We start from the raw sequence: 27,864 nt of genomic DNA, 5'->3' as shown, positions 1-27,864 counted from the left end.
GTAATGATTATATTGTAAATATCAAAACAGGTTTTTGTTAAATGTTTTAAAGAAAATGTCTTTTATACTTATTTAGCGTTCTGTGTAAATTATTTCACTTTTCTTCTTTTCTTTTTTGGTTCTTGACTTTCATGCTCCTCTGCAACTGACTTTAAAAAAGAAAATATTCAGGTTGTTTAGTGTCTGAAAATGTCACACTTGAAATAAAAAATAAGCCTGCACTGACCAAGGATAACAACTTTTCAGCCACCCACTGACTTTCTGCCCTCTTTCCAAATGATCTCTTACAATAACAGTTACACGCTTTTATGTCACTGACTAATTATGCATTTTGCAGAGCCAATGCTAGAGCAGTGAAGCAGCAATAATTGGGTTAATTCTTTAGGGCTAGGCAGTGTGAGAGGCTATACCTCATCATTGTCTTGCTCGTTCTCCTCATCGTCTGACACCTTTTCCTGTAAAGCGGCATCCAGCGTAGCCGCATTTATCCTGAAGTCTCGTGAGGTGCTCAGCTTCATGTACTGCATTAAATTCACCTGGAAAAGAGGAGCAAATAAATGAAGCGATCCGTCTTTAGGAAGCAATTCGAAGATTGAACAATCCGTAAATACCTTTGACTTTTTAGACAAATGGATGAGAAATTTCTCATATTGCTCGATGGCAAAGATCAGGTTGGGGATTGGTTTGGTGTCCCGAAGGATTTTTGCCTGAAAGATACAATGAGCTAAAATAAAACTCCAAAGAACACATACAGTAGCTTGAAAACAGATTTGAGTTCTTTAACCCCTTGATGACAATTGCCGGTCCGGTCAGGGAAAAACAAGTTGTTTACGACAAATTACATGCCAGGAACGTCATTTGTTGAAAACCGTGATCGATTTTTTTTTTTTTTCTTTTTCACCCAAACGGCATTGCTGTAATGCCTCGACCTCCCAGGGTCGTCAACATCCGCCATACATTGTATGGCGGCGGACGCCCGTTTTAAAAGTGTTTAGGAGGCGATCAACGATCATCTCCTAAACGTAAATGGTGTCGCTGGATGCCTCCTGATGCCAAACACTTGCCTCTGGCCCGGGAAAAAAACAATAAAGATGAAAAAGTTTGCTAGATGGTCTACAGTCCCTCTGGCTCCACTTGCAGGTTAAATACAGGTACTGCATTCAACCATGCAAGTCAATGGAGCCCAGCTTTCTAATCACAGTGTGATTAGTAAAAATAAATTAAAAAATAAAATAAAATTAATAATTAGAAAAAAATAAAAACAGTAAAATGTAAAAATAATTTCCCACTGATGTCACTATCAGGGGAACCTTCAAGTTGAAAAAAAACTGCCAGGCAAACAGCCAGGCAAAATCATTCATGTGAGGTATCGCTGTACTCAGGAGATGTTGCTAAACACATATTGTGGTGTTTTTTGATAGTGACATATACCAGAAAAAACAAATGCAAAAAAAATTACTACCATAAAGTTTGGCAAAGGCTGATGGTAGAATTAGTGCTTGGAAAGGGTTAAAATACTAGCATTTGGAATACCCTGGGCTGTCTAGTTTTCAAAAATCTATGACTTGATAGGGTAAATTGCATTGGCCGGGTTCAAAGATACCCGAAATGGCACATGGGGGAAGAATTACCAGATTTGGAAAAAATGGCTTTGAAATAGCAAAACGCTACCTGTACTTTTTGCCCCATAATGTGTAGAAAAAAGCAAAAAAACAAAAACATTGGGTATTTCTAAACTCAGGACAAATAGTAAATTTAGCAGGTTTTTTCATTACCTTTTATAGAAGAGTAAAAGATTTTTCAACTAAAAGTTAGAAAGTCATTTTTTTCTAAATTTTTCACCATATTTTATACTTTTTTTAATAGTAAATAATATGATACAATCAAAACAATGTCATCTAAAGAAAGCTTAGATAGAAGATCCAGCTCCACAAATAAGGGTTAAAAATTCAAAATTTAATTAGACCAGTTAAAACATGATAGACAAAAAAAGAGAAAAAAGAGAGATGTGCTCAAGTGATTGAGAAAAAATACGCCAACGCGTTTCAAACCTTACGGTTCTTAATCATGAAGCCATGATTAAGAACCGTAAGGTTTGAAACGCGTTGGCGTATTTTTTCTCAATCACTTGAGCACATCTCTCTTTTTTCTCTTTTTTTGTCTATCATGTTTTAACTGGTCTAATTAAATTTTGAATTTTTAACCCTTATTTGTGGAGCTGGATCTTCTATCTAAACTGTCATTTGGATTAACCGAGGATATGGCTCGGCCTTCTATCCCGTGCTCCCTGCAATTTGAAGCGTCTCTGCAAAACATCTAAATGGTGAGCTGGAGTTATCTTTGTTTTTTGTTACATTTTTCATCTAAAGAAAGCCCTTCTTGTCCTGAAAAAAACAATATCTAATGTGTGTGGGTTCAGTAAACGGGAAAGAAGAAAATTACAACTAAACACGAGCAGCGCAGAAAATGTTAAAAAGGCCATTGTCACGAAGGGTACAAAAAGTAAAATCAGCCTTTGTCACGAAGGGGTTAAGGATTCAGATGATGCCGTTTTCACTAATAGAGTATAATTTATGCAGCCACCACATACATTGTCATACCAAGTAGCCTGTTATAATAGTCCGCCATCTATTCCCCTGACGCGATTAGAGACAAGTATCTACCCTATCTGCATGAATCCTTTATCCAGCAAGGGCATTAGGGTGGGACTCGGCTTGTTACATTGTTGTTTACCCACTACTGTAACACCCCAACCCCATTTATTAGCATGAAAATGCAAGACACCTTTCTAGTATTTTTTACGCATGGTAAGTTCCACTGTTAAAAAGAATACCCATTTATATTGGGGAACACACTTCTCGCAAGTAGAGCAATACATACACCGCAGATAGTTTTATTTAGGTTTTGTTGTAAATGTTATATCTCTAGGGGGAGTACAGGACGAGTAGGATATTGTTTTTTATATTTTTGGTTAGTTTCTAATTTTGTAAGACGTGTAACTACACGGTGCCCCTGAAGAAAAACAAAATGGAACATTCACTTGCTAATCTAGTCCTGTGTGTCTGTACAGGGGCAGTACAAGAGATGGCCCAGTACAAAAGTCATGGCTCAAACCAAACAACCCCTACACTAAATAGTACTCACTGTAGCCATCGCAGCAGCATCCTCTTTCTTTTTCTTCTTCTTTTCTCCTGCAGCACTCAGACTTTCATTGTGAATATTCTGTACAAATAAAGAAAGATCAAATATGTAGGGTGTATAGAATTTTAGAATGTGTTTTTTATTATACAAGCAAAGGGCTTCATAAACACCATAAAGGCTCTCTCTTTACTGCTAACTACACACAGAAGCTCTGATTTTTTTTTTTTTTAAAGGTTTGGGGGGAAATATTTTTATGAAAAGAGAACCTTCAAAAACTTATCAAACAAGAGTATTGTGCTATGTAACAATTTTAACTAAAGGCATAAATATTCAAACACACATCATAAGCATATCTAATGTAAACAGATATATAGCTTTATAGCAGAGCGTTCTTTATTCACAGGATGACACGACGCCTACCTGTACGTATGTAATGAAGGCATAGCACTGTGGAGTTAGATGGGAGCCAGATAGTTTAACCTACAGAAAGACAAAACAGATCACATGCTCTGTGGTTCATGCAACACGGACCTTCAAAACACCGCGGAGGTGGTAAACATACCAGTTTTTCCAAGCGAGCAGGAATCTGTCCCAAATGACTGGTACAAACCTGCAGATACTGGACACAGAGGGTACATGCATTAGACTGCCCTTTGAGGTGGTGGTATAAGGGATTCATTACACTTGTTACAATAGAAAAATGTTTCAAGAAATAACCAATTGCTAGTTTTCCCGATATCTGCAAAAGCAGTAAGGACAACTTTGGTGTAATTAAGACTCCACACTCACATATTTGACGAGAGATGTTAGGATATTGTACATTTTTGCCAACTCCTTCAGTAACGAGTCAGTACAGGATCCGCTGGGAAGGGCCGTCTGTACCAGCTCGTGGCACGCGGTCAGTAACGTCCCCAACTGAAGAATGATAGCCTTTTCCACGGGTTCTCTGGGATTCACTCCCTGAGTGGCACTTTCTGTTAGAGAGAGAGGCGTATAGTTAACATTCTATGAGATCCGTTATAACCAACAAATACATCGCAAGGCTCTTTAGGAACTTTATGTTTATGTTGAAACATAAAGAAGGGCCACTCTTTAAGATGGGATTATGGGACTCATATTGTTTTGTGCAAAATGCACTTTGAAACAATTCTCAGCGTAGAGGAAGAATACATTTGTGTCCTGCAAGATACAAGGTGTTTCAATGTGTATAGAGAGATGATAACCCATTTAAATCATGTATTTGATTCTTTTAGATATTTGCAATCTGTATTATACAATCTTTTTGGTTTCAGAGCATAATACAGAAGTAGAGAAAAACACGGTAAAAATGTTTAAAACGTTTTAAAGTTGGAAATGTATTTATGGAGCGTTACAATGGAGGCGGCACCGGAACCGGACTGGGCCTGTCAATGTCAAGTTGCTTATACCATAAATTAAAAAAAATTTGAGCACGCTACATGAAGCAAATCAAAATAATTGTGAGTGCTACATGCAGTGTACACCACAAACACTACTGCAAATTACATTTCCTCCTAAACATAAAAGGGCATTGTTGGGGCACAAAATACATAACGAATAATGAAGACACAAAATAGCAAGATGTACACACACACACACACACACCACCTTGGGGAGCGCTTTTAACGTTTTTACCATGTTTTTCTCTACTTTATTACCTTTTCAACTTTTTTTTTTTTTTGAAAAAACAATATCTTTGGGGTCTCTTTAAATATTGTGTTTCATCTTGGTTTCCCCCTGTTCTCACCTGGATCTCAATGCCGGCTGCTCTCACAGTGTAAGGAATTCACAGCAGATAAAGACCATTCAGCCCATTGAGTGCCATTTTCCCCCAGACATAAAGACTCAGATCTCAATCAGTCCTTGGCCTTGTCTTACATTCAAGAACTGTATTCCTATCCATTTAAGTTTTAACTCCCTAGCTTTAATAGCCTCTGCCACTTCTGCTCTGAGGCTTTTCCAGTTATATATCGATTTTTTAGTAAAGCAAAACTTCCTTACATTACATCTGAGAAGCAGCCGTGCTGTCATAATCACTCTGTGTGATTAGCCCAGGCTTTCTCTGCCTTTGTCCAACCCACGCAGGGGTTAATACTGATCAGTTTACTACAATGTGATAATTGGCTGTAGGTGTGATCACGTACAAAAGTGGTGAGAATTTGCTGCTTTTGGTCTGCCTAGGTGTATGGGCAGCCATCGACACTAGCATGTGACAATTATACTCACCATTCAATTTTTTAAACTGCAGCTTTATGTGACAAATATACCTGCCAAGGGGTTAAATTAAAGGCTTACTTTTTAATGCAACTTCTCAAAAAGTGGCAAATAGCTCTTGGAATCTGACTCTGCCCTCACCAATTATCTTCTCTGAAGCCAGCTGTCCTTTCAGCTTCGTAATCAGCCAATCCACCTCTTCCAAAACCTTTGCGGCTTGACCTAAAACCATGAGCTCCAGGAAGAAGAAAGACCTAGGTCACCCAATTAAATATTCATCCGCACAGATGGACATCTGATTAAAAAGAAAAGCGTGGCGGTATTTCAGGGGTGCGCTTATAAGGGTATAAAGTGACCCTTTTAATCCAGTACTTACAGTGACCGTGGGGGCTGCAGTCTTCATATTTACAATGGCGAAATTAGATTGCTTCTCCACTTCAATGTCCTGTAGTAATGCAGTAAAACAAATTACCTCAAATTTACTGTATCGTTCTTATTCTACAGTGTATTGCATCTGTCCCAAAACCAAAGTAAAGTAAAATGTTAGAAGTTTCATTGAAATTGCAACAGTCAAAACTACTTTACAAGTTGGGTGCTTAGCAAGAAATGCATTATTTCAAGCTAAAAGAGAAAAAATAAGAAAAGAGACATCTGTATAGCAGAGGGTTATGAATACAAAATACCTTGCTAGAATGCTCCCTGCATTAAAAATAAAAAACTGTATCCCTCCCTTGATCCGATTGGATTTTAAAAATCTGACGACCTGTGAAATTCCTCGTAAAGCCCTGTCCCCGCCAATATGTATTTCTTACTTTGTTGCCGTCCACCCCAGCAAGCTTCAATAATACCCAGAACCAAACATTTACCTGATCAATATCCCCTATGTGCCCATGGATGTCCTGGCAGAGCTCACGGAGAATGCTCACTGGACTTTTGAACAGGGAGTGGAGACTAAACAGAAGGTTCATTAGACCCTTACAGAACTGGACATCCTCTGTGAAGAACATAAAAAACAAACAATCAGTCATATGTCTACAGTATCTGAACACCAGTGGAACCAAAGACCAAGCTGGCCGACACCTATGGTCTGAAGCTTGAAGAAAGAATGGTGATCTATGCAATAAAATATGTTAAGGACTTTGGCCACTTTTTTAACCAACAGAAAATGTTTATGGTGAGGCTAAAAAATAATTTCTGCATGACTGATTTTTATCAAGCTATAGTAGCACTGTGGACACTTTAAACAAAAACACATACATGCAGTTGAGAATATTCACAGAACAGTTCACAGAGTTTTTACGACTACCATATTTTCTCAAATTTAAGACAAGGTTTTTTTCCAGAGACGCCAGGGAGTCTGGAGCACCGGGGGCAAGTTTTGGGGGGGCAGAGTGGTATATGGGGGGGGGGGTATAACTCATATCTGGGGGGCAGAGTGGCAAATAAAAGAATAATATTTTTTCTCAATAATAGTTTTTATTAAATATGAAAAAAAATGTTTATGTGAATATTTACTAGTAAAACTTTTTTCCTATAGGGTAGCCTTATATTCAGGCCATCTTTTTTTCCTAAACTAATATTCAAATTTTGGGGGGTCATCTCATAATCGAGCATTAAGTTCATTTCAAAATTCATACTCACCAAAGTTGCTTTCTTTGGAAATTTTGACAGTCCAAGAAAGCATCTGTACAAACTACATTAGAAAACAAATTATACAAAAAATACAAATATTTAGTTGTGCTAAAAAAAAAAACTAATGGAGGTCCCATGCTAGAGATTTTAGTTGAGGCTATAACGTCTGTTCAGTTGCTTGGGGGGGGGGGGGGGATAGCCATTTAAACATCTTATACCCAAAATCTAGCATGTAAAGCTAATAAATGCAAGCAAATATGTCAATGTATTATTTTTGCTTAAGGTTTAGTCATAGAAAAAGGAACACACAAATTTTAGGAACTTCAATATGGCAAACAGTTATTTGTCAGAAAGGTTTTCAACAACTATAAGTTATGTTTTCAATGCTGTATTCAGTTAATAATGTAAGTAATGAATTCATCAGATGCTTAAGGCATTGGTCCTATCATGGCATGGAACCTGGAAGGTGAGTTACAAGTCCAGTACTCTGTAGTTTAGCCAGACTGGATGCCTGGGGGTGATCAGCAATATTCCCTAAGCAAATACCGATAAAGCCAACGTACTATGAAGTTACACACATGACTTTCCAAAATATTTGTCTTTGTGAGTGTACATAAAACTAAAGTTTCTTGCATATTTTTGCATGCTGTATTTAGAATGTCATACTTGTACAGATGAGGGTTCCAGTAATCTGGACAACACAGTTAGGACATTAACCAACAAGACTGCCTCTTTGCTGTTAAAGTCATCTTCTTCACCGCTGATCTGATTCATGAGACACCTCTGGTAGGGAAAATAGATAGGTTACAGTAAATGAGCCCCAATGGCTAGTAAGAGGGAAAATCAAACTACAAACAACAACTGCTACTACTGTCACTAACTCCATGTATGTTGTACAAATCTGGAGGTTGCATTCTGGCTGCAATGGCAGCCCCCTACACTAATTATTATAACGAGAGCCCTGTAAATATAATAGAGTTTAAAAAACGGACAGCAAAAAAAGAGAGAGACAAAAACACCTACCTGAAACTGCTTAATTTGAAAAGCAGCTTTCTCAGTCATTTCCTTAGAGTCTTCCTCACTTTCATCATCTGCAAACACATATTTATCATTATTACTTATTATTTAAAAACAGGGACCCCATTTTTAGAACGATATACAAGCAGTTGACAGTCAAGGTCAGCATCCGTGATTTGACACATCATGAATCCTGCGTGGATCAACCAATGCACACAATGAGAATTTTCTCTCTTGTAACAGACGGATCTTCAAACGAGATTCAAGCTGGCAAACATATTCCTGTTTCCTGATGTGAGGCAGCTATTGTTCCTTTTCTCGCTAGGTGTGAATAAAATAAAAAGCATAGTCCAACTACAAAAGCCACTTTTATATACGGCATATATTGTTTTCTTGTTTGCAGTGACTTCTAAATCTGATATTATTAGAAACACATCGCTCAAATGTAATTACCATATTGGCTCGGATATAGGCCGCACCCGCATATAGGCCGCACCCTAAAGGTTAGGTGCTTTTTTAATGAAAAAGGTTTCTGCCCCCCCCCGAGATATACTGCCACTCTGTCCCGAAGATGTACCCCCCCGAGATATGCTGCCACTCTGTCCCCAAGATGTCGTCCCCCCCCCACCAGACTTACCGGTGCAGACTCCACGGGGTCTTGCAGGGCCGGCGGGGCACATCTACACATAACACTTCAACTTCCAGTGCCAGCACTTCCGCCGTGGGAAGTACCGGCAAGGAAGATTGTTCACGCAGACGTTCACCGGCAGCAGCGATGCGAGCAGAAACAACCTCCGCTGCCGGCGCGTCTGCAAGATGTGCTTTAAAAATCTCCCTTGCCGGGACTCCCCCCGTGAGAATTCCCGGCAAGGGAGATTGTTAAAGCACACCGAGCAGACGTGCCGGCAGCGGAGGTCGTTCACGCTCATCGCCGCTGCCGGTGAACGTCTGCGCGATGCGCTTGGACAACCTCCCGTGCCGGCACCCCCCCTGTGGGAAGTGCTGGCAGGGGAGGCTGTCTGAGCGTATCAGAGAGTAGGATACAGGTCCCCTGCAGGGGATCTGTATCCTAACCCCGCTGCCTTCCCGGCGCTAGACCCCGAATATAGGCCGCACCCCCACTTTAAAGGCTTAAAGTGGGGGGGAAAAAGTGCAGCCTATATTCGAGCCAATACGGTATATATACAGTTTCTCTTTTATGCATTCGGTGACACCACACAGTCCACTGACTAAATTATTTCACTCATCTGCAACAATACCTCAACTCATAAGTTTTACTGTTATCCCAAACACCTACCCAAAGCAGCAAGGAACTGTGCGATCTTTGATTGATAACGTTGCTGGATTGTGTGAAATATGTGCAACAAGCCCTCCAGACACAGCATGGATATATTCTTCCCTTTGTCCTTTTTCCCAGAATCTTCAGCTGCGGTAGGGATTGATGTGTACCTCCACAGGAGTACCCTAGATACAAAGCTCCATGAAAATGTTTTACTAGCTCTGAATCTATACAGCAAACAGAGAAATGTTCATATATTTACCATTAGCATTACCATTGGACTGTAAACGCTAGTAAGGAGGTTTCTCCACAACACTGGTCTGTGTTAAAATAGCAGATGTGTATACAAACCTGAGGGCTACGAAGATAGCACACAAATCTAGGTTGGTTTACTATAAAAAAAAAAAAGCTAATAACTGTACTTTTACCTGTAAGCTAATGTCTCACCCCGCCGGTAGCTGTGTAGAAGCACTCAAAAACCTACTATAGTCAGGACTTTACATCAATTACCGTGATATCTCACAGATGCTATGAAACATTTTTTCAGGATTTTGACCATCGGGTCCATCTGTTGCTCCCGTTTCTTCCAGTTGCTGAATTTTTTGCAGCGCAACAGAGATTGCGTAGCGCATGAAATCCAGATTTGCGCGAAGAATAGAAAGGCTCTCTTCATGGGTTTTGGTACTGTCTCTGCAAAGAAAGGTTACAACCTGTAGTATAACTCCACAAATACTGAACACATGATTTCTAGCACTTGTACATTTCTAGTACACGCTGAAAAATATCTTTAAAGATGCAGCAACGGTCAAGTTTTTCTAATATTCTTCAAAGATTTACTGGACCCTTGCAAGCAGTATTTCAGTAAGAAGTGCTTCTTGGTCACGCACTCTGCTTCAGTCTCCCATACCTTTCCCCTTGTGGCTGTATATCCAGTTAGTGTCACTGGTATAGTAGAGTAGCCTACCACACAAGCTAAGGTGCCAGCAGCATCAGTAGATCTTTACCTGAATAATGCAGTCAAAAGGGTACAAACAAAACGCATTGAAAGAAGACTTCTGGACAGCTTATGGTTTCCAGCTGCCCTGCCTTTGCCAGATTTCTCTTTTAAAATATCAGACAGCTTGTTGTAGCACTTGAACAAGCCAAGAATGTCTTCAAACTTGCTTTTGCTGAGAACAAAACAAAGTAGAACTAATTTATACAGGGCAATAGGATCTGCCAACCCATATCTAACAACAACTTGAACTACAGGGAGTGAAAGTTTTAAGATGAAAACCCATAAAGTGGTGACAGTTTTAGGTTCCTACCTAAAATTTGCTGTAGTGAAGTTATATTCAATCAGGACCTCACAAATTCCCATGACCAGAACTGCATAGATATTATTCTTTACACCAACACTAGATGCCAAAGAGAAGTCCGCAGACTTGTCCTAAAATAGAAATAGATGTTTATTGTCTGGTGTGATAAATTTGCTTTATTTCGTAATTTCACTGTTGATGAAAGATTACCAACTCAAAATCTTCCAGGTCACATTTAATCATTCTTCTAGTTACGGACTCAAGTATTTCATCAAGGTCTTGTTGGCATCCTGTTACATCATCGTCGTCATCATCATCATCTCTGTTTCTCTGCTGCTGTAAGCTGCACTTATACCAGCTTAAGCAATGATGAATGCAGCACAGTAAACGTGCCTAATGGAGGGAAAAAATTAAGCAAAAAAATAATATTGACTTTCAGAAGGGGGGAAGATTTATTTCATCACAGGCTCTGAATAGTCTTTACTCGCCAATTATCATCTGTAAAGTATACACATATTCCAAATTTTTATTTGCCAACCCCTGCTATTAGTTTCCTTCTTTTATGTGAATAGGTTAAACGATCATAATAATTCCAAAATGTTATTACCTATAATATCTACTTGGTGGGCATGCTGGTACATGCATTGTTGCAGTAAGCGTACCTGAAGTTTATTTGAATTGGAAAAACAGCTACAACAAAACCTTCAAATGTATAAAACGACAAGTGTAACGTCTGCAGATATTGCCGCTCTCCGTAACAGTAACGAGATTGAAAGCACTGAAGCCTGTCCCGGTTTCACAAGCTATGTTTATTAATTGGGTTGTGAAATCAACTTACCAGTGGTTCTTGCAAAAAGATCTGCTCTCCTTGAGCTGTAATGCATCCTTCCAGCTTTAATGGTGGTAACAGGTCAAGCTCTGGTTCATAGTATCGCTTTAACTACAAGATAGGTTGAAAAGTACCAACAGGACAGGTTTGTAAAATAACTGCTACTAGCAAAACAAAAACACAATTTTGTCTTGTCAGAGTAGTTGCTATTTGTATAATGTTAACACTTTGGCTTTGCAGGCTAGGCTAATGCAGCAGGACTTTACATAGTTATTCTGTGATTTGTCAATGTACAGACCATTGAGGTTGCATTTTTCCTCCTGTTTAGGCTTAACCACAAGAATGTCATACCTGAGATAGGAGAGTCTGCATAATGGAACCGGAGAGCTGGGAATTCCGACGTAGCACGTCATAAAAACCCTAACAAAAATACAAAAAAAGCCAATGATAACCAGAAGTTCAGAAGTTTGTGATTTCGGTTTCGGTGCTGAAGCATAACAGTTTTGTTTTGCTAGTTTCAAGGCTGTGAGTTTTGAGTAAAGCTTATGGTCTATAAACGTAATGGGGAAATCACAATTGTATCTTAATAATTTCACTGGATTGTACTTCTTTACAGTGATATATGTTACGAACCTCATAAAGAATAAGCCTCACATCAGCTTGCTGACTCAAACATCTTCTAAGGCTGCCCAGGATTTCCAGGCAAAAGGCCTCGTTAGCAGCAGAGTTGTATCGTGTATGGACATCCACCTGCACCTGTGACACACAAAAATACACCGTACATATGTAGCACAAACATGGAAGCCATGAGAATTTCAGATGTGATAGGAATTACCTGGCTAGCGCCAATGGCCTGGCTGCATTGGGAGGACGACAAACTCCCGAGAACCTTAAAATTCTTTAGGAGCAGCAAAAACCCAGCAACAGCAGATTTCCGAGCATCTATCTGACTGCAAAGGCACAACAGAACAGATCAAAGGGTTTGATGTCTCCATATGCGAAGGTCTTTTAGGCCTCTTCAGCATATTGTGGGACGTGAGCGCAGGCCAGACACAAGCAGGTTGGCATTAAATAACATTAATATAGATCTATATAATGAAATGTGTTTTTTCCCGTAATACATTTGGAGCTTGGAGGAAATAACTTACCTTGAAAACATTGCTTTTCGAAGCACGAGGATTAGCGCATCTCTCATGGACATACTAATTTTGAGAAGAGGCTGCAAAAAGGCAAGACAAACATTATTCTCTAAGAATAAAGCAAAACAGTGTTTAAACATGAATCTGCTTTTTAAGCTGGGATGTGGCAAAGAGCAAAGCTTTATCTCTGCCACTTCTTAACTAGCATAATGACAATGCAACCCCTGTATTGTAATTTACAGAGATACAATAGGTTTAGGATTGAGGACTTGTTTGTTAAACAACAATGATGTGCGTTTCTGAAGTGTTTTCTTGCTCTCTCAAACAATCAATTAAATAAGATTCTGTTACAAGCATTTGTCTGCGGATATATAGCAGAGGTTGGATTTCGACCTGCACAGCTTTAAGTAGGCCTTGTACTGTAGCCAAGGGAAGGTATCCCAAATGGTCAAAGGCTTCAGTCACTTTAGAGGATGAATTCTGAAGAATGAGCGGAGCAGACGCTACAATATCCGACAGCAGATCTGTAAAACAAAAATCTCAAAATGTTAAATAGTAGATACCAATGTAACAAATGTTTATGTATTTGAACTTAATTAACATTTCACATCTGAGCAGTGTGTAAATAAAAATAAAGACCAAATATTTACAGAATCACATACTTAAACATTACTTTACCTATAAAGTGACGGATAGGAGTAGTGGCCCTTGTTATAACACGATTCAAGACTTGCTCCAAGACTTCACTTCTGATTGGCTCATGAACCTGGCAAACAAACACACAGTTTCTCAATACCAGTCGTCAGTCAATAGCTGGTTGATTGATGCCCAGATAACTATAAACTAGCCTATAAGTTTCACAGCTTCATAGTGTAGAATGTGTAAGAACCCAAACTGCACTGCAGATGAACCAAAATTATGTAAAATATAAAAAACAAAAAAAAATCTAAAATAACTTCACCTTAAAAGTTTCCAGTAAAATTTTGGATCCCAGCTGACAAGCTTGCTGGGGGGGTGTTTTCGGAGTTGCTGAAGCAACTTCTGGTGCTTTTGCTGCTGCAGAAGCCTTCGGGCCAAATGAATCCATTAAAATGAAACCAAGTTCCACAAGGCCCTGCGTGACATGATCCCAACCATAGCCACTAAATGGAACAGTGTTGGTTTTTTGTTACAATTAGATTTACAATCCAATATCTATACACACATATACATACACAAATTTATGCACACACATTGAGATTTGACATTTTAAAATAAAATATCATTAAAACAATTTTCCATATGTAAGAATATTGGTACGGGATCTGAATACTTGTGCAAGGAACTGGGCATTTACACTCCAATTACCTGCAGAGGTAACCCTAACAAAAACAATACACATAAAACAAAACTGTTCTGTGTTCCACAACTCTACAGTTTTAACACTGCTTTTTCAAATAACCATGCCCATTCCACTGATGGAACATTTACCTATTTTTCACCGTTTCCAGAAGCATTGATGAAATACTAATTGGCTGAGGAACCAAATCCTGGAGAAATTTTGAGCCTTGTTGAAACTGCAAATCTTTAAATCCTTTCAACACAGTTGTTTTCAGGAAGTCGAACACCTGTATTTCAAAATGAACGGCACACATCAAAGCTTAGCTTAAAAGACATTGCAAATATAAACATCAATTACAACTGGTCGTAGTCTGAATATATATATATATATATATATATATATCACAGTGCTAAGCAAACAATAGGCAAGTCAGTATGTATTCATAAAAGAATTACCTGTTCCTCAAACCTTTGTATTCTTGATACAGACAGCAAGAGTGCAACGCTGAAAGGACAAAGGATCTTGCTTGTGTCCCCTTGCTGACCGGACTATGATAAAATAAAAAGTGTTACAAAGTTCTGAATTGAGCAGACTTTTATTTATTTATTCATTTATTTTAATTTACAATTAATTTGGATGAAAAACTTCACATGGGAAACTATTTATAAACCAATTATGTAGAGAAAAAAACCTTTAATGCCATGGTCTTTTGAGAGAAAAACAATGAATTGTAAGCTAAATACTGCAAGGTATGCATTGGTTACATAGTATGAAGGGAAAACCTGGACGTTTAAGGCTCTGGACAACCTTCACCACTGCAAAAGGAAACCTCTCTAGTTCATACATTGTTCTATGAAACCCATGTAATAAAGCATGTAAAAAGTGTAGTGCTGGGCATGGTGCCGACCAAGTGCTCACTCCTTTAAATACCTTTAAATACTTTACAAACTCTCTACCCAAGTCCTGATCCAGTTTGATCGCGAAGACAATGTGTAAAATGATTGTGCCCTCCACATGGCGGAGTTGGTCGTGTGGGATTGTTTCATCTTCTAAGTCCAATGACCTACAAATCAGAAAGCCCAAAGTTACAGGCGCTACCAATAAAGTATGGTTTGGAGAGGAAATTCACATTTTCACATACAAGAGCATTTATCCCTGCATATTTCCCAAGTTCAGTGACATTCAGCAAATTACGAATCATTACTTACTCAGCATTTCTCTGTTCCTCTGTCTGTTTTTGATCCAGATCATTAAAAACAGTGACTATTCCTTCTAATATATGCCTTTTGCATCCCTGCGTGGAGATGAAAAAAGCAAGGAACATTTAGAGGTCCTGAACACAATAGATGGGATGACTGGCCACAAAATGAACAAAAAGTACTTAATCAAATTAAAAAAGCAAAAGAGAATAAATAAAAATACATACCACAAATACCCATAATATCACCCTCCCACAAAATAGCCAAGTTCCAGAGAGGAAGGTCTAAAGAAGTTTGTGATAACCTACACTGGGTCACCATTTACAGTGTAACATGTAGGCACAAAAGCTAGGGTCTTCAAAGATTATGTACTGTAACCACATCTCTCTATAAACATTTGTTTAAAAGTATCACAAACTTCTTTACATTATCTGAAACGGGCTAGAGCCTTTTCTTTACCATCTTTCATGGCCAACCATACTCTTTAGGAGATAGTCTTGGCGCGTGTTATAATTAGTACTACATCGACATAGTTATATCTATACAAAATTCCAAATACATATTTGATATAAAGACTTTGACATGAAGAAGTAACATTGAAAGTGTAAGTAAGGTCGCTGTTTGAGTAGAACAATGGCTAAATAAATCCATCAGAACGCTCCTCTAGAGAATTCTGCAATGTTACATAACTTTTCTGAAAGAAGCATCCTATTTGCAACCCTTTCCCACCTTGGCAGAAAGCAGAAGCAGCTGGTAAACCAATGGAGGCATTTCCTGAAGATCTAGCTTAGAAAGCATTCTTAAAACCTTTTCCACAACAAACTGCAGTTCTTCCGAGCTTAGAGGAACATCCCTGGGAAAGGACAGACGATGCAATAGGTTTGTTTTCATGCATTGGAACATGTAATATACAAGAAAGAAAACAATATTAATATTAAATGCAATTTAAAGGGCTACCGTTTAGCAATTAACTTAAGGAAGCGAGTTCCATGCCTCCTCTTACCTAAACATAGAAGTGAGGTGAATCACGCAATGCGAATCCCATCTACAAAGAGAATAAGAAACAGTTTCACAGATAACTAAGTCAGAGCGATCAAAGTGATAAATGTATATAACATTAAAATGTGAAGATTCAAGACAATTTAAAAGTATTGCACATTTCTTAACATTAATATCAGAATATGGATCCCACCAACCTGCTAGAGCACAAGCTATTTATAAGCTGCTTCTTATACTCTTCTCCAGTGAGTTCACCTTAAAAAGAGTTTTGAAAACATTTATATACCAACTCATTATTATAGCAAATCCTTGTGTGTATACTAAAATATCACAAAATAATGGAAATTGTAAGGATCCAAAACCAGGGGAAATGTGTCCGCACTGCAAGGCTTATAACCTACTTGTATAAGGAGATACAGAGGGGCAAGAATATCACAAGTTGTGGTCCTGTTCAGACCCCCGTGCACATGGGTGGAAAGTGCTTCAGCTGATTTCAATGTGAGCAACTGATTTGCTGCTTAAGTCAATTGGTGACGCTGGCAGAAACTGTCCTCCGTGGCCTAAGTGTTATTTGTTTGCTTCTGAAGAATAAATGTTTAAGTACTTATATGTTACTTTAATATGCATTCTTCGCTAACAGTGGACGTTAAACCGCCATTTATTAAAACAAATAGCATACACTAAAAAAAATGTCAGAAGCAGGCTGCATGCTTACAACATGTCATTGGCATAGTATCTAAAGACATCGCATATAAAGTTAGAGTTAGACATAGGGGAGCGCAGTTCTTAGCAGATATAGTAGATTGTAGTATATGGGCAAAGAACAGTTCTAGGAATGAAAAGGCAGTAGAATTCATAAGGTAACACAGAAGATGGAGCGAAACATATAAAAAAGACAGGTGCGTTAAAGGAAATGCAAACTGTTGTCAGTTTGGTACTTAAATGTTTATTATAGTGAGTTTTCTTTGAGAAGGGGCAGCTTTTAATAAACATATTTAGAATGTAATACATGAAAGGGGATGCGAATAGAGTTACCTTTGCCATAGGCTAAGCTTTCCTTAGAAGAGAGAGCAGTGAGGATAGTGGGAAACATCTCCAGAGACTTTCCATTACTGAAGCTCCCACTTTTCACAGCATCCACAAACAAACTAGCCAGCTCAATGAGGGACGGTCCAGGTAAGTGATGAACCTGAAGCAAAGTACTTTATTATTATAATTGTTTTTTTAGTGCCATCATAATCTGTAGCACTGTACAATACATAGTAGAGTTGAGGAAATTGAAAAGAGAAAAATTCTCCTCTCAAACACAGCAACATTTACAGTTAAATTCACATTTATTTAGTTGCATTTGACAATCATGGTTGAAAATGATTGTGCTTCTCAGCAAATTGTCCTGCTGATGTTCCCACTCCAACTCCTTAACTATATGAATTAAAGGAACAGTCACGTTCCTTTATACGTCTCTTCAGCAAAATGAAGATATACCCATAGTCTCCCAAGTTCAGCAATGTTTCTATGTGAAACATGCCACACAGCGACCTGGCCAGCCCCCTTCAGTGATCTGGTGCACTAGCCCCAGGTTCAGGGAACTCAAGCAACAGCCTGAAGCAGCCTGGCCAGGGTGGCACCAGCGGTCACCAAAGAAAATATCCCAATGCGTGGGTTTAGTACCTCAATGGGGTGCAACGGAAGCCTCCAAAATGCATTGGGAATAGGCATAAAAGGTCTATGCCTATGTTATTCTAGATATAGGCATATGTGTGTGGGCGGGAAAAAAAAGCTTCTTGTCTGAAGTGCTCTTTGGTCATGCACTATTCTTGCTAGCCTGTTCAGCAAGTTACTGTGTAAATGGCAAGTACAGGTCACAGCAGGGTTCCATCTTGAACCCTAACAGAGGAGAGTGCATAACGAATTTTAATGCATTTGCAGCAGAGACAGAGGTAAAAGAAAGGTATCAAATAACCTTTCATGCAAACAAGACAAATACATCCACAATGATGTATGTCAATATCGTCGCTCTGCAGTAAGAACACAAATTCTTGGCGTTTGACAACCTACCTCCAGCATTAACAGCCCCACAATCTCAGAGGCAACTTCTTGCTGTAAGTCCCCAGACTCAACAAGTTGTATGCAGTGCCTATAAACCACAAGCCTCCGGTGAAGTCCTGGATCCTGAGAACACGGGGATCCTGAAACAAAATTTCAGAAAAAGAGCTTGCATATACAACAGCCACATGTTCATTGTGGAAATAGGCAAAGCAGACTGAAAAAAAAGTCCGGCTTATTGCAGCAAAGACTATTTACCTTTAAAGATGGCTCGTAGAAAGCTTCCAGATTCTTTTCCTTTAACAACATGCTTTCTGATGATATCTGTCAGCTGACACAAGTGTTCAGAATTTAGAACAAGGAACGCTTATGAAAAATGACTAACGCACTGATTAAGTGTTATTTTCATAATAATTGTGGCACAATATATCTTACTCCTTCCACGGATGTATGTGAAAAACGCCTTAAGGTTTGTTTACTAAAGAGAGAGTTGTGGTCTCAGCTCCCCCACTCCACTATTCATTATGGGGGACCAACACTGGCAGTTTTGGCCAGCAAGAAGGGGCCGTTCTGGCCCTGCATAACACAATGTGTTCCCGTTATTAATGCTTTCATTCACCTCAGTGTCTTCAAGGCACTCAAGATACTTTTGAAGTCCATCTGTGTTTTCCTCTGCTGCTAGAGAAAAGATCTTCTGAGCCATGGTCACCTAGTAAAACAACGGGAATCGGAGATACATGTTACCTCATAGTAATGGCAGGACTCTAACCCCTTCGTGTGACAATGGCTGATTTAACATTTCCGCGCTGCTCGTGTTTAGCTGTAATTTTATTCTTTCCTCTTGACTAGATTGTAAGCTCGTTTGAGCAGGGCCCTCCTCACCTGTTGTCTCTGTAAGTCAAAGTGTTATGTACTACTTGTTATGTCCTGTCTACCCATTGTACAGCGCTACGGAATTTGATGGCGCTATATAAAACAATAAATAATAATACTGAACCCACACAGGTTATATATGTTTTTTTCAGGACAAGAAGAGCTTTCTTTGGATGTCATTATTTTGATTGTATCGTATTGTTTACTATAAACAACAAATGTATAAAATACGTTGAAAAATTAAGAAAAAAAAGGACTTTTAGTTGAAAAATCTTTTACTCATCTATAAAAGCTAATGGAAAAAAACTGCTAAATAGATTCTACCAGGCCCGGACTGGCCATCGGGCACACCGGGCATTTTCCCGGTGGGCCGGGCGGCCCAGGGCCGGATTGACGTAGGGGCTGATGGAGCTGCAGCTCCAGGCACCTACCTTAAAATAGGCTCAGTCAGGACCGGACTGACTGGGCCTATGCGGCCGCATTAACGCAGGGCATAAGGGGCACCTGCCCCTTAAGCCCGCAGCAACTGCGACCGTGTCCGCCTCTCTAGGAGGCCGGGCAACCCCCACCAGGGCGGGCCTTAGGTGTGCGCGGCCACACACGACAAATTAAAACATCGGGGGGGGGGGGTTTGTTTACTTTATTTAACATCCTTCATGTTAAATAAAGTTTGTTTAACTTTATTTAACACGGAGGATGTTAAATAAAGTAAAAAAAAACAAAACCTGATGTTTTAATTTAAGCCCTGTGCGTCCGCGCACCCCTAAGGCCGGCCCTGGTGGGGGCTGCCCGGCCTCCTAGAGTGGCGGAACCGGTTGCAGTTGCTGCTTACTCTGGCAAAAAGGTAAGTAGGGTAATGGAGGGGGGTGCAGTGAGAGGGGGGAGAGGGGTTAGATAGAAAGGGGGAGATAAAAGGGGTACATATTGAGAAATGGGGAAGGGGGTACATAGTGATAAGGGGGAACATAGAAGGGCAGATAAGAAGGGGATGGGGAGAGGGGATAGTGTGAATGCGTACAAGAATGAATGAATAAATGTGTGGATGAATTGTGTGAATGCGTATGAGAATTAATGAATTCATGTGTGGATAAATTGCTTGAATGATTTGTGAGACTGCATTAATGAATATGTGTTATTGATTTGTGTGAATGAGTGAGTAAGTGTTTGTGTCTATCATGAATGTTTAAGTGATTTAGGGAAATGCAAAGATGGTACATGAAGGGTGGGCTTTAAAAATAAATAAATAAAAATGGGCTGCTCAGTCTTAAATGCCCGGGCCTATTTTTTGTCCCAGTCCGGGCCTGGATTCTACTATTGGTCCTGAGTTTAGAAATACCCAATGTTTTTATGGGGTTTTTTTGCTTTTTTCTACACATTATGGGGCAATATGTACAGGTAGCGTTTTGCTATTTCAAAACCATGTTTTCCAAATCTGGTAATTCTCCCCCCCATGTGCTATTTCGGGTATCTCTGAAGCTGGCCAATGCAATTTACCCCATCAAACCATATATTTTTCAAAACTAGACACCCCAGGGTATTTCAAATGCTAGTATTTTAACTCTTTCCATGCACTAATTCTACCACTAGTCTTTGTCAAACTTTGTGGTAGTCATTTTTTGTGGTTTTTTTTTTCCTCACACACATTTTACTTCATGTATGAATTAACAGGTCCTAGTATATATTACTTCCAAACAACACCCCAATATGTGTTCAGTAACATCCCCTCCCCCTCCCGAGTACAGTGATAAATGGGTTTGCCTGGCTGTTTTGGCACAAAAAGGCCACATTTGGTGCATACACATTTTTCAATGTTGAACTTTGACATTTGATGATCCACTGCCCATGCCCTATTTGGTACATCTTTGAGCTTGGCCATTTCAGTGTGCCCAATAAAACCATATACTTAAGAAAACTAGTCAGCCCAGGGTACTTCAAATGCTGGGATTTTAACTCTTTCCATGCACTAATTATACCATCAGCCTTTGTCAAAGCTTGCAGTAGTATTATTTGTGTGTATTTTTCCCCACACACGTTGTACTTTAGGTATGAATTTACAGCTCCTGGTATGTCACACAACACCCCCATATGTGTTCAGCAACATCTCTTGAGTACAGTGATACCCCACATGCATGGGTATATTTATATATATATATATATATATATATATATATATTTATTTTTTTTAAAAAAAATTTGCCCTTTTTTCGGAACTGGAAGGTTCCCCTGATGGTGACATCAGTGGGAAATTATTTTTATATGTTACCATTTTTTTTTTTAAAACATTTTTTTTTTTTTTTAAATCACATTGTGATTAGAAAGCTGGGCTTGACAGCTTGAACTCTTTTCAACTCCATTATTTTTTGAAAGGACGCTTTGAATATATGCATTGTAAGAAGCGCTGCGTAAACTGTTGGCGCTGTATATAAAAAAAAGATGATTATAATAATGCCAAATATAATATGCACCAAAGTGTTTCCATCTCATGATGCCGTATAGTGCTAGGGAGCTCCGCTTGTTGTCACATCATTAATGATAATTCCCAAGGTTTAACAAACATATACTGATAGTATGCACTTCAGTGTACATTAACCCTTTGAATACAAGGCATTAAAAACCTTTGAGTACCATACGGATTTAATAACCCTTATGATTACAATACCTGCGGCCCCCAATAGCTTTTACACAACGGGCATGGCAATACAATATTAAACTAAAGTTATTTAATACACGGAGTTAACCTGCCGCTGCACACATAAAGCTTCAGTAGCCCGAATGCAGTTTACCAATTAACTAACTAAAGTTTGGGTCATTTGGGCTACTGTTATCTAAGCAGCACGCACCTCCCGAAGTGAGGGGATCCGGCAGCTCCGATTTCCCGCGCACCTCCTCTGAATCTCTTGCACCTAGCGTCACTTCCGTCGTCCCTGGCAACGTCCGGGTTTCCCGTCAATCATCCTTGGGAGTGACGTAATAGCTGGACCTGTGTGTCAGTGCGGCGTCAGTGTCTGCGGATGCTCAGTCGGGGTGGGATTTGAACCGGGTCTCCTAAGGAGATGATCTGTATATTTTGTAGAGGGGCAAGTGTGGATACATGTGAAAGGGGTGAGTGTAATGCACGCCAGGGATGGCTTTATATGTGCTTTTATTTCCTTGGTGTCCCACATAGAACCCAGACTTCTCTGTACGATATAAAAGGAATACTGTATATACCGTATATATGTGATCTATCTGGGAGCAAAGCGAGTACACACTGAGCTGTGTAGATGCCATCTACCGATCCGACTGATACAGAGACACACCATGTATCCCAACAGGACGGCTTCCAGCTGTCAGTGGTGGCTGTTAAGTGCCCGTATACGGTGTTTGCATATGTAATATATACATATGACCGCTTTTGCTTAACTCTGTGATCGCCTTAGAGATAATTTTCAGGGGCGGTAATGATTTGGTTAAAGCTCTTGTTTATCGGTATAGTTTCGGTAGGTGCGGCTTTTCACCTCTTTTGTTTCAGGGGCTGCAGCTTTTATAAGCGGGCCAGTGGCGCAATGGATAACGCGTCTGACTACGGATCAGAAGATTCTAGGTTCGACTCCTGGCTGGCTCGTGTCCTTTTGTTTTTTGAAATTAAATATTGCATTTCATTATTTACTCTTTCGTTGGCTTACTGGCTTTTCATTTTGTAAACGTATATTATTGTGGGATTGTCAAAATAAAATTGGCTCCAGCATTGTTGAGCACGAATAGCAAACAAGTGTGAAGAGAGCAGTGTATATATAGCTAATACACGGTTACTCTGTGCTTGTGCATATTTAGATTTCAATACGGGTGTAATAATAGTATGTCCTAGTGGGTTTGTATATGAGAATAGTATTTCCCAAGAGTCCTCTATGTGCGGGCCAGTGGCGCAATGGATAACGCGTCTGACTACGGATCAGAAGATTCTAGGTTCGACTCCTGGCTGGCTCGTTCGTTTTTTAACGTCTCATATATTCGTATTTACGAGGTTTACGTAGAGGGGGTGAAAAAACAACGTTGGCTTGTACAAAAGAAAAACGAGTTTAAAATGCTATCGGTAGGGATAGATTATATTCTATCTATTATATTTAGATACTATAATTTTCTAATATTGTCATGAAAATAGGTTTCAGTGAATTTCTGAGCAAATCTAAAGCCTCTTATGGGATCTTTGTGCTCTGATCTATACAGAGAACGTGTAAGGCTATTGTTGAATTAACTATTACAGTGTGCTTGCTGGTGCACACACCGTGTAATGAGCTAAAACGGTGGATGAAAAAACAGAGATGCGTTGTGGATTGCGGATGAAGACCCTGGTACAATGACCTTCAATAGGCGGGCCAGTGGCGCAATGGATAACGCGTCTGACTACGGATCAGAAGATTCTAGGTTCGACTCCTGGCTGGCTCGTTCATTTTTTAACGTCTCTGGCTTACGTAGCGAGAAAAAAAACAACGTTGGCTTGTACAAAAGAAAAATATATTTAATGAAAAATGGTATCGGTAGGGATAGATTATATTCTATTTATTATATTGCGATACTATCACTTTTTAATATTGTCATGAAACTAGGTTTTAGTGAATTTCTGAGCAAATATTAAGCCCCTTATGGGATATTTGTACTCTGATTTATACAGAGGACGTGTAAGGCCATTACAGAATGAACTATTACAGTTTGCTAGCTGCTGCAGGCACACCGTGTAATGAGCTAAAGTGTGGTGGATGGAAACAGAGAGGCGTTTGGTGAATGGAAACAGAGACGTTTTGGATTGAGCATGAAGACCATCGTACCACAGGTCTCGAGAAACGGGCCAGTGGCGCAATGGATAACGCGTCTGACTACGGATCAGAAGATTCTAGGTTCGACTCCTGGCTGGCTCGTCTGTTTTTTTTTTTTGTTTAGTTTAGGTGAACATTACTAAGTATAAGAATCATTACTTTGGGAGAGAACTTCTAGTACTATGTGACGCTGTCTATAGGGACAATAGATGCTTAGGTAATATAGTAACTCCTAACTAACAGTTAGTGCCAGATCTATTTATACTATAAATGTTTTTCAGAACAAAAAAAAAATAGAGTAAACATGCAGGTTTACAGTAGTAAACACTGAAACAGAGTGGAGTGTCACACCCACAACTTTTAGCATAACTAAATTAATTTATTGTATCCACAGTACGTTTTTGGAAATGTGTGAAACATTAACCCTGTGGAAGCTGAAACAAATAATTGTATTCCCTAACCTCAGTCAACCCAAGGCTAAACCATGATTTCCCCCCCCCCCCCCACCCCGTGCATTTGGGGAAATCACTACTGGCCCATGAGCTAAATTGCAGACTTGATCTCAGGAGAAAGGGGAGACAACCATGACAGCTTCATCAAAACTGGGAGAAACATTTAGCCCAATAACCTTCTGCAAGGATTGACCCCTTCTAGCCCAGGAGGCAAGCAAAGCCCAGTAAGCCTTCAGTCCCTGCTCTGTCTGGTGCCCCGCTTGCACGCAGGGTCATGTAACATTATGTGACCCCACAAAACTCTTGCTTCCAATAAAAGACTGGGGTATGACACAATTTGCCATTGACCTGCTCATCTCTGTTGGCCCTGATCTCAGTTTTTGTTTGTTATTTTATTCCCAGCAGTTGCATTTTGCTTATCACATTCTTGTACACATCCAAGTTTTAAGTATTTTTTGGCCAGGGAAGAGGGGGATAATAGGTCACCTGAACAGCTAAGGTGATGGGCATTCAAAATATATAAATAATAAAAAAAGAAAAATTCGCTTTGGTTCTGGTTTGTTTCCTTTAAAACATGGTGTCCAAGCTGTGTATGGGTATGCAGGGTGTGTGCGCGCATCTACAAGCCCCAGGGTGTTTTAAATTGACCCATGTATACCCACTGGGACAGCAGGTGTTGTATTATTATAATTATATTTATTTATATATGGTCATTACTTCTAATACCTTCTCATTGTAGCTATAAGAGATCATGTACAACCACATGCTTCCATGTCTATTAGAGTAAACTACATTTATCCTGCACTCTTATACACTGGACTAATACGGCTACTCAAAACTACCTGGGCTTAAACAATCAGTGTTGAAACAGGAGCGATTTGATGCAATATTTGTATTTAAATATGTTAATATATAAAAATCCTGACCATATCCAATTTTATTACTATGGCACGCATTGTGTAGAAATAACTGCATCATTTACTGTATAAATAATGTTTAATGTAATACAAAAGTACATAGAAAACTATATTACAAAAAACGGTACAAAAAGGCTATTTACATAGCAATAAGAAATGCACAAATGTAAACTCTTCTAAGTCACAGAATGGGTGAGTGACAAATCTAAGGGAGAACAGGTAGCATGTGGCTCTGCCATGATGCCCAGTACAGCTTCTTGCTCAGCATCATGGGAGTTCAACAGGGCTGGTACCATGTAGCTGATCTCTGTATCAGAATTAATTATCCAAACCAAGTGGAAGCGTGTTTAAGTTAGCTATAGTATATTCTGATCATACTTATGGGGGGGGGGGGGGTTTCTTTTTTATTATAGCACTATGAATACACGGCTAATATTTACCAATTAGGACTTGATAGGGATACCTCTGTAAGGGTTTGAATCCACAACTGCAGCATTTTGGTTTATTAAACAGCTTTCTGTTGCTTTTAGCCACACCACAGACTCACACCATTCATCTATATAATGATGTGGATTTTGAAACGAACGTACGTAACATACTATATTTTACAAGGGGTTTTTTCGGACATCTATCATCTCCACATTAGAAATGAAAGGCACAGTATTGACATTACATCGTCGGAGCTCCCTTCGGGATTTGGGAAGGCTGAGAACAGCTCTCTGACAAACATTGTCATTCGGTGGCACCATTCTGTTGCTGAATGCTTCTACAGTATTCTCCTTATGCCTGAGTTCCTCCAAGCCGGCCTGTTCTTCAGTCGGTAGGGAGGATCGCCTCCATGTTGGAGGTAAAGGGACATGGATTAAGTCATCTCTGGGCCTTTGCATTCTCTCAGGAACAGTTGGCTGGTTGTTCATGTCAGCGGAGGTACTATTTTCCTCAGAAGACCCGGTTAAAGGCATCTGCTTATCAGCTGGAGGGATAATTCTTCCTTCACCTGGAACCATTTCAAAACAAAAGTAGATAACTCACAAAATGGGTCATCAGTAAACTGATCCTAGACATATCCCAGTTTCCTTGTAGACAGGACTCCTAGAATTTTACAACTAGAGTCTTGCTGTTTTGGATATATGGAATATAACTCTTTCTGAATGCACATATACACATATATATATATATATATATATATATATATAATCTGTAACATTTTCATCTTGTGCAGTGCTTTTTTAAATAAAGTGTAATATATATATATATATATATTACACTTTATTTAAAAAAGCACTGCACAAGATGAAAATGTTACAGATTATATATATATATATATATATATATATTGTAAGCTCCTTTGAGCATGCCCCTCCTCACCTGTTGTTCTGTAAGTCAAATTGTTATGTTATATACTACTTTTGATTACCCATTGTACAGCGCTGTGGAATATAATGGCGCTATATAACACAATAATATATGTATTAAATATAAAACAGTAGAAGCATGTACTCATGTAACTTACTCTTAGTAGGAATTACTGGATGGTTTACAGCAGGGACAGTAAATTTACTCAGTCGTTGACTCAGTTCCTGGTGAGCCCACATATACCATCTGAGTTCCTTCTGAAGCATTTGAATTGTAGCCTCATATTGCCTCTTGCTTCCAGCTAGACCCTCTCCCATTTGGTCTGAAACAAAATACACAGCAGAAAATAACGACCACCGGGCAACATTAGCATCATATATCTTATTGTTTTTAAAGTTAAAACCAACTGCTAGTTACATCTCATTAGTTAGTAGCACTGTTATTTGTAGTGCAGGACCCACTGATGGGACACAGGAGATAGAGCCGTGGAGAGGTGTCTATGGTGAGACTATAGGTGCACAGTTAGAGAATTGTGTGTACCAACAAGAATTAGACACATTATCTAGGTATCTTTCACAACTAGTGGTGAGCTTCAATAAAACAAAAGTATTGAGAAAGGGTTGGTGCTAGGAGTGGATGTTTAAGGTGACACTGGCATAATACACAGCAGGCACATAAGTGATGGGGTAAACAAAGAAAAAAGCCTTAATTGTGTCTCATTTGGACAGGTGATAAATTGCTCTCCATGAAATGAATATACCAGATTTTAACTTTCACATGCAATTTTAAAGTTTTTAAAGTTAGTTAATGTACACGTGTAAACTGACTGTTGCCATCTAGAAAATAACCTGTAAAAGGAGGGAAGCACAAAATAACTTAGTCAGTATTGCAAAATGCGCTACAATTAGGTTCTTATAAAATTCAGTAGGACAGCTTGGTTTTTACTTTCCAGTTACAAATGTTAGTGTGCATCATTTCACAGTATCTAAACACAGCTGCAGCTTTTAATATACACTCATTAAGCCGCTGGAAAAGTCAGCGCGTGGATACGCACCTTGACATTGCTGCAACAGGAGCTGCACATTCCGTTCGTGTTCTTTCTGTTGCAGGGTGAGCTGGCGGTCCATCTCTAGTCTCTGCCGCTCCAGAGCAACTTCCAGCCAATATACCAGGCGCTGCTGCTCCTCCAACTTCAGTTCGAGTTCTGAGAAGGAAATTTGCAGTTTGTGTTCCTCCTCCCGCAGCGTGACCACCTACAGACACAGGAGAGTAGAGAAATCCAGAAATTATATGAAACTAGTAGGCAAGGCCAACACCACCCATGCGCAAACTGCCAGTACA

The 27,864-nt window shown here is 39.3% G+C and overlaps 2 protein-coding genes and 4 non-coding genes across 7 annotated transcripts in view; 4 read left to right on the top strand and 2 right to left on the bottom strand.

Moving 5' to 3' along the window:
• Positions 1–89: 89 nt before the first annotated feature.
• Positions 90–18,835, bottom strand: LOC149300000 (Fanconi anemia group I protein-like). Of its 2 annotated transcripts, none has more exons than XM_089485674.1 (37): positions 18,752–18,835; positions 18,391–18,463; positions 18,145–18,275; positions 17,122–17,275; positions 16,284–16,341; positions 16,091–16,132; positions 15,817–15,940; positions 15,097–15,182; positions 14,819–14,951; positions 14,344–14,436; positions 14,038–14,174; positions 13,529–13,709; positions 13,246–13,333; positions 12,961–13,091; positions 12,577–12,647; positions 12,264–12,378; positions 12,062–12,184; positions 11,780–11,848; positions 11,438–11,539; positions 10,810–10,992; positions 10,609–10,730; positions 10,306–10,470; positions 9,812–9,991; positions 9,320–9,486; positions 8,029–8,096; positions 7,672–7,788; positions 7,015–7,066; positions 6,240–6,367; positions 5,750–5,818; positions 5,515–5,608; positions 3,931–4,115; positions 3,704–3,760; positions 3,562–3,621; positions 3,145–3,222; positions 612–707; positions 411–536; positions 90–149 (listed from the first exon to the last, which is right to left on the bottom strand). In XM_089485674.1, the coding sequence occupies exons 1-37, from the start codon at positions 18,833–18,835 to the stop codon at positions 90–92; spliced, it is 4,002 nt and encodes a 1,333-aa protein (XP_089341800.1). The 2 variants fall into 2 exon arrangements, with proteins under 2 accessions (XP_089341800.1, XP_089341801.1); XM_089485675.1 differs by having other exon boundaries at positions 3,151–3,222.
• Positions 18,836–22,536: 3,701 nt separating this feature from the next.
• TRNAR-ACG (transfer RNA arginine (anticodon ACG)) lies at positions 22,537–22,609 on the top strand. The gene has a single exon. It is a non-coding gene; the product is annotated as a tRNA-Arg (tRNA).
• A 289-nt stretch (positions 22,610–22,898) lies between these two features.
• On the top strand, positions 22,899–22,971 carry TRNAR-ACG (transfer RNA arginine (anticodon ACG)). Its single transcript has one exon. It is a non-coding gene; the product is annotated as a tRNA-Arg (tRNA).
• A 386-nt stretch (positions 22,972–23,357) lies between these two features.
• TRNAR-ACG (transfer RNA arginine (anticodon ACG)) lies at positions 23,358–23,430 on the top strand. The gene has a single exon. It is a non-coding gene; the product is annotated as a tRNA-Arg (tRNA).
• A 397-nt stretch (positions 23,431–23,827) lies between these two features.
• Positions 23,828–23,900, top strand: TRNAR-ACG (transfer RNA arginine (anticodon ACG)). Its single transcript has one exon. It is a non-coding gene; the product is annotated as a tRNA-Arg (tRNA).
• Positions 23,901–25,772: 1,872 nt separating this feature from the next.
• LOC149299995 (kinesin-like protein KIF7) overlaps positions 25,773–27,864 on the bottom strand; it is a 20,300-nt gene continuing 18,208 nt past the window's right edge. The window contains exons 16-18 of the mRNA XM_089485495.1: positions 27,578–27,776; positions 26,681–26,845; positions 25,773–26,164 (exon numbers count right to left, since the gene is read on the bottom strand). Coding sequence (XP_089341621.1) covers positions 25,773–26,164; positions 26,681–26,845; positions 27,578–27,776 — 756 coding nt within the window. The remainder of the gene's footprint in view (positions 26,165–26,680; positions 26,846–27,577; positions 27,777–27,864) is intronic.

Source organism: Sceloporus occidentalis, unplaced genomic scaffold (genome assembly GCF_023333645.1).
Source record: "Sceloporus occidentalis isolate IW3139 unplaced genomic scaffold, rSceOcc1.0.p SCAF_26, whole genome shotgun sequence".
Lineage (NCBI taxonomy): Eukaryota > Metazoa > Chordata > Lepidosauria > Squamata > Phrynosomatidae > Sceloporus > Sceloporus occidentalis.
This window is presented reverse-complemented; position numbering and strand designations above follow the sequence as displayed.

Excerpts from the sequence above, each read along its gene's own strand:
- LOC149300000 (XM_089485674.1), bottom strand. The coding sequence starts at position 18,835 with ATGGCTCAGAAGATCTTTTCTCTAGCAGCAGAGGAAAACACAGATGGA. Across the intron at positions 13,710-14,037 it reads CTGGAAACGGTGAAAAATAG|TGGCTATGGTTGGGATCATG; the intron begins GTAAATGTTCCA and ends TGTTCCATTTAG. Across the intron at positions 3,761-3,930 it reads TAACATCTCTCGTCAAATAT|TATCTGCAGGTTTGTACCAG; the intron begins GTGAGTGTGGAG and ends CTCTGTGTCCAG.